Source organism: Melanostigma gelatinosum (assembly GCF_949748355.1).
Source record: "Melanostigma gelatinosum genome assembly, chromosome: 9".
In the NCBI taxonomy this organism is placed as follows: Eukaryota; Metazoa; Chordata; class Actinopteri; order Perciformes; family Zoarcidae; genus Melanostigma; species Melanostigma gelatinosum.
Window position 1 is genome coordinate 2067836 of NC_136642.1, and position 6536 is coordinate 2074371.

Below are 6536 nucleotides of genomic sequence, written 5' to 3' on the forward strand. Positions count from 1 at the left end.
TAGAACCTCAAACAACCACGTCTTCCTCCAAACACACAGCAGCAGAGCAACAGTTACAACCAGCGCGGTTAACGAGCCGAGACATTCACTACACTGAAGAAGAAGGTTGGAAGCTGCTGGACCCACTGACCTGCTTGATGCTGAAGCTGGACACAGACATGATCATGGTCGGGTTATTGCAGTGCTCGTCTGGACGGACCCAGCGGGAGAAGATGGCTTTCTGTTTGGGCGACAGCGCCAGTTTCCCTGACTTGTCCCTGGTGAGAAGAACAAATAGAAAACAAAGAGTTGAAGAATATGTTTAATTAGTTCAGCTCTGCTATCGTCCATCACTAAACTGCATTTAAAGTTTGATGTAGAAACCGTTTTCCTTCAACGCTTCAACTGAGTGACTTTTAAAATCTAACGCTGATCTTAACTGGCTCGTGTCACAACTCGAGCGGCACTTATTCGATTTGACGCTGAAAAATAAAAAAACATCAGAAAGCAAACTCACGAGAAAGGGACGGGAAAGGCGAATCTCTCCCTCAGGTCCACGCTCATGAAGGGCACGTAGGCGATGCTGTTGATGGTAGAGGTACTCCTGAACACGAGGAGAGAAAGGTTTGTGCTTTAGTCAGTTCTGTACCGTTTAGTTCGGTAAGCAAACTGAAACTGGTCCAGGGAGGGAGGAAGGGTGGATCATGAAGCAGATCAAATCCACCCTTCCTCCCTCCCTGGACCAGTTTCAGTTTGCTTACCGAACTAAACGGTCCACAGAGGATGCAATCTCCTCCGCTCTACACCCAGCCCTCACACACCTGGACACTAAGAACTCCTACGTCAGAATGCTGTTCATAGATTTCAGCTCAGCATTCAATACAATCATCCCCCAGCAGCTTGTGTGTAAACTTACAGACCTGGGCCTCAGCCCCTCTCTCTGCAACTGGTTGTTGGACTTCCTCACAGAGAGACCACAAGCTGTTCGGGTCAACAACAACACTTCGAACACACTAACACTGAGTACGGGGGCCCCCCAAGGTTGTGTGCTCAGCCCCCTTCTCTTCACCCTGCTGACCCATGACTGTAAACCCAACTACAGCTCCAACCACATCGTGAAGTTCGCTGACGACACTACCGTGGTAGGTCTCATCAGCCACAACGATGAGACTAACTACAGGAAGGAAGTGAACCAGCTGGTCCGTTGGTGCCAAAATAACAATCTCTTCCTCAATGTGGGGAAAACAAAGGAGATTGTTGTTGACTTCAGGAGAACCCACTCCCAACCCCCCCTCCCTCTGACCATCAATGGTGCTGCTGTGGAACAGGTGAGCAGCACCAAATTCCTGGGTGTGACAATCACAGATGACCTCACCTGGAACAGCAACACCACTGCACTGGCAAAGAAGGCCCAGCAACACCTGTACTTCATCAGGAAGCTCAAGCGAGCAGGAGCCCCCCCCCCCATCATGCTCTCATTCTACCGAGGCGCCACTGAGAGCATCCTCAGCAGCTGCATCACGCTGTGGTTCGGAAGCTGCACCGCCTCCAACCGCAAGAGCCTGCAGCGCATTGTGAACTCTGCCCAGAGGATCATCGGAGTCTCACTCCCTACACTACAGGACATTTACAACACCCGCCTCACCCGCAAAGCACTCGGCATTGCGGGTGACCCCACCCACCCCTCCAACAGCCTCTTCAGCCTCCTGCCTTCAGGGAGAAGGTTCCGCAGTCTCCGTTCGAGCTCTACCCGGCTGAGGAACAGCTTCTTCCACCAGGCGGTCAGGATGCTGAACTCTCTCCCTCCCTCTCTCCTCCCGCTCCCCCTCTCTCCCCCCCTGCCATCTCTGCCATCTCTCCCCCGACCTCTCTACCCTCCCCCTCACCCACCTTCCCCACTGCCTCAAATGGAACATACCAGGACATCTACTCCCCCTCACACCCCTTCCCTCATCCAGCACCAGTCACTTTTTCTATTTATTTATTTTAATTTTATTCTCTGCCTCATCCAGCACCAGTCACTTTTTATTCTCTGCTGCTACTTGTTAATCCTTTATCTAGGCCCTTATGTTCTTAACTCTTTTTTTCTATTTTATTCTATTATATGTTATATGTTCATGTCTATATTACACTGTGGGACTGCGAGAAACGGCATTTCGAATTTTCTGTATGCATAACACATGTGGAAAAATTGACAATAAAGTGAACTTTGAACTTTGAACTTTGTGCTTTAGTCAGTTCTGTGGCTCGTGATCTCAACAGAGAAACTGTTTCAGACTCGTCTTCGGTGTGACGTGTAGTGGCACTCACACGCCACCAGACGGCGCCAAAGTCACGATTCTGTTATTTAATCGTCTGCTCAGCTTTTTTCAAACTTTTCCAGAACTTTCGCAGAGACAAAGTTAAAGATGCTGCTAGTGGAGAACTCCACGAAATGTTTAAATGACGTCCTGCACTAAACTCTGACAGAATGTTTCGTTTCAACATCAGATATCAGGTCATGTTGCTTCTGAATCATTTGTATTCACCGTAAAAAGCTTTTAACAGTCACATATTCAGGCACTAAAATCTGATTACACACATTTTTAAACATGTAAACTCACCGTGTCCTTGACTTGACTGACTGTCACATAAAATCTCACTGATTTAAGAACATTTCAGGATTTGTTTTCTAAGATTTGTCTATTTTTAGCACTTTTCATTGATTGGAAATTAGTATTTGGGCCAATTCATTATTTTAAATGAAGAACAAGTGTACTCAAACCACAGCAGACTGAAATGGAAAGACTTTTTCGAATGAGGCAAGCAAACCGCAGGTCATGTGACAAGAAGTAACCAACCAGCGCGACAGGCTTCACACTTTATGGTCGTCACGAAAAGGATTTGATGTGCAGGAAGTCCATTTATCTTTGTTTTGACTTTAGTCAGTGATGTTTTCTGTTAAATCACCAAAACTCATCCTCTTTATCGCGGAGTGCAGCTTTCGGTTGCTTAGTAACAGCAGGTGCTGCTCACCTGAGCACCTCGATCTCGTCAGACGTGTAGCGCTGACCCTGAGGCTCGCTGGACTGGACCGCCCGGACCGGCTGGGGTTGCGGTCGGTCATGGAGGCTGAATTCTGGCCCGAGGGGGAGAAACTGGCGGACCGGCCCCCCAGAACTGGCACCGGCAGTGCTGGGCTTGGCTCCAGGAGGCCCCGTCCTGTCCTGAGTTGGAGTCGATCTGGACCGGGACTCTTTAAGACCCTCAGCCCTGAAAGAACACAGCGGAGAGGTTTGTTATTTTCTGGCAATAACAATAGAAAATACATCAAACAATCATAACAACTGTTTGATTTAAGGAAGAGGACGGCGACACGGTGAGGCTGGACACGAAGCGCTTCTATTCACCTGTCTAAAGCTTGACGGGCCAGCTGCTTGAGCTTAGTCTGCAGCGGCTGGTCCAATGTCTCGTTGGACTGTCCCAAACACAGAAGGAGAAACAGACGTGGAAGTCAGCAGAGATAAGGTGAAATAAGCACTGAGAGAGAGAGAGAGAGACAGAGACAGAGAGAGAGAGAGACAGAGACAGACACTGAGACAGAGAGAGCTACCGTGTTGATGCACAGCTCCACAGCCTGAGTGTACAGTTCAACGGCTTCGTCGTCGTTTCCCTTCTCGTCTTCCTCGAAGGCCTGAGTCACCAGGAAGTGAGCTCGCTCCAGATCCACCTGCTGCCGGGACTTCAGAGGGTCGCTCTTCTGGGCCTGGACTGGGGTCAGAAGTCAAGAGAAGGACCGGTCAGGACACAAAGCAGACACTTTGTGAAGAGACACCACGATCACTACAGATACAAATAAAACAGTTGCATGTCGGGCGGCTTTGTTGCATCTTTTTATAGATGTATATATGTGTGTATGTGTATATATATATATATATATATATATATATATATATATACTGGTAGATTTAGATCACTGAGGGAAGAATCCGTTGGTTTAAAAGTCAGACTGGAGTTATTCTTTAGCAACAGTATGATAAGAATAATGAGAAAACGTGTGTTTATTGTGTGTATATTGTTTTCCTGGGTGGATTAAAAAAATAAAACAATATTAAATGTTTATGAGAATTTGAAAAAAAACAACAGAAAAGAGCAGCAACACAACGTCATCTACTGGCTGTCCAACAAAACAGGACACTCCCAGTCTCTGTGGACACACACACACACACACACACACACACACACACACACACACACACACACACACACACACACACACACACACACACACACACACACACACACACACACACACACACACACACACACACACACACACACACACACACACACACACACACACACACAGGTCTCATTCAGTAACAGTCCTGAACAGTTTCTTACTTATTTCTAATCACAAGCACTTCACCTTTAGATCAGATTACAGTAACTTCAGGTGAACAGTACGGAGGGATGAATAACAACATTTAACACAGTAAAGACATGTGTTGTGGATGCATTGGAGCTTGTCCATGTTTCACTAACAGAGCTCTTACCAGCATTGTGGAGCGCCTGGACTCGATCCAAGTACTCGTTCACTTTGTCCTGGATTCCCTCCAGTTTGGACCCGGCCATGCCCGCATAGATCAGGGCCTGGGCCGCCTCCTGCAGCAGACGAGGATGTTTTTACTTATTTATTCTCAACAATTACAGAAAAGGAGTGGTTGAGTATTAATATCTTAGATCTCAGACTTCAACAATATTAATTAAATATGAATACGGAAAGTCACACAAAAGAATGAGAATCTAAAACATAAAATAGTAAGTAAGTGTTTCGTTTTGTATATTGTATTATAACAATATAGCTAACAAGTAGCAGGGTCTTTAAAAAGAGCAGAGAACACAATGTAAACAGAATTATTATCTCATAAAAGAAAAAAACCACAAAATTGTTAATAAAATAAAATAGCTAAATGGTCTCTTATTATAACTCCAAGACATTAATAATAATTACAGTATAGTTATCTTATAATAAACAAAACAATAACACCAATACAGGTTGTGTCTTATAGATTTATAGAGACAATAAATACTTAAAACTAATAAAGTATTCAGCAGACACTCGTGTTTTCTTATCATGTGTAAGTAAAAGTATATTAAAGTAAAGTCATAAGTATGACATCAATATTTTATAAGATGTAAAGCTGGCAGTCAGTCAAATCTTTATCATAAACGTGTTGGAAACGTATCAGCTCATTTGAATGCCTCATCAGCCCAACCAATCACATGACATGTCTTTAATGTGCTGCTGGCAGTAGACTTCATGATGCATCATCCAATGAGATCTACAGCGACAATAATGATCTCAACTCTTCAGAATAATAATAAAAACAAGCCCAATGAGGATCTAATGATACTCATTAATATGAGGATATATGTACTGTATGCCCTCATGTATCATGTAGCCTACTATATATGTGTATGTACATGTATGTGTAGATTACCATATAGAACTAGTTTGAATATGTGTGTGTGTGAATCTGTTTATGGGCGGATCAGTGTGTGTGTATTATTCATAATCAGACATTCAATCAACTGAAGCAGTGAAAATAAATAGTGTGTGATTCTCTGTGTTCTCATCATGATCCACCTTCATCATGTTCTACAGTAATGATGTGCTGCTGTACTAATAACAGTCATATCATTATGAGTGCTTTAACCTCATGTATGCAACCAGCCATCAAGAGGACATGAGAGCAAGTACACACTAAGCACACACACAATTCAGAATGCTGAGTCAGCACAATATGTGCCATAATGTAATGAACACATCCATAAGTTTATTAAGCGCCAAATGAACTTTGCGAACAGCACGGCATGCAGCGGCTTTCCCCATGTTCTCCGCATCGCCGACACTGTACAACAACGCAGCACTCGCACAACAGCGCAAGGCTGCATCCAGTCTGTGGGACAGTCAGTGCGCGGAGCTGCACATTAATGCAATAGAGGCTTCTTAGTTTGCTCAGCTGCTTTTAAGGATCACCGTGTGTCTCACTTTACATGCATTTCATGAACTCCCGTATAACCCCCAGTATATGCGCAAGCACATTAGACTACCGTATGTGACAGGAGCTGCCATTTTTTCCGGGGGAGTGACAGCTTATCCAGCTACCTTCACTGAGCCTGCCAGTGAGCCGGCCCTCCACGTTAAAGCCACTTAACTTACCTTATAATAAAACACAGCCTCGTTATATTTGCCGCTCTGGTCGTGGGTCACGGCTGTTTTGGCAAATTTGACAGCATCGAGTTCCAGCGCCGTGCTGTCCATGCTGAACACAACTCCTGTTGACAGAAGTGACTCTGAGTTAGGCTAGGCTAGCTAACCGTTAGCTTCCACCAAATGTAGCTAAATGTCTGTTTTTTCACTGGAAACTCGGTTCGTTTCATCGACTCGGACAAAACATAGTAAAGATGGTCCTCACGCGCGTCTTTAATCCAGCGGTTTAAACTGTCCAGGTACAGTTTTGTTGCTTTACCTGTTGACAGGTCACTGCTCTGAACTAGCGGATACCAAAACA

At 44.9% G+C, this 6536-nt stretch overlaps 1 protein-coding gene across 3 annotated transcripts in view; it reads right to left on the minus strand.

The window, feature by feature from the left end:
• capn7 (calpain 7) overlaps positions 1-6536 on the minus strand; it is a 13073-nt gene extending 6537 nt beyond the window's left edge. For 2 of the 3 annotated variants that reach the window (XM_079275191.1, XM_079275193.1), the window contains exons 1-7: positions 6185-6499; positions 4515-4623; positions 3572-3729; positions 3369-3436; positions 2995-3231; positions 497-583; positions 131-257 (exon numbers count right to left, since the gene is read on the minus strand). In XM_079275191.1, coding sequence (XP_079131317.1) covers positions 131-257; positions 497-583; positions 2995-3231; positions 3369-3436; positions 3572-3729; positions 4515-4623; positions 6185-6286 — 888 coding nt within the window. In that variant the 5' untranslated portion in view covers positions 6287-6499. Of the gene's footprint in view, positions 1-130; positions 258-496; positions 584-2994; positions 3232-3368; positions 3437-3571; positions 3730-4514; positions 4624-6184 lie in introns of all 3 variants that reach the window. The other variant, XM_079275192.1, reaches the window with a different exon arrangement.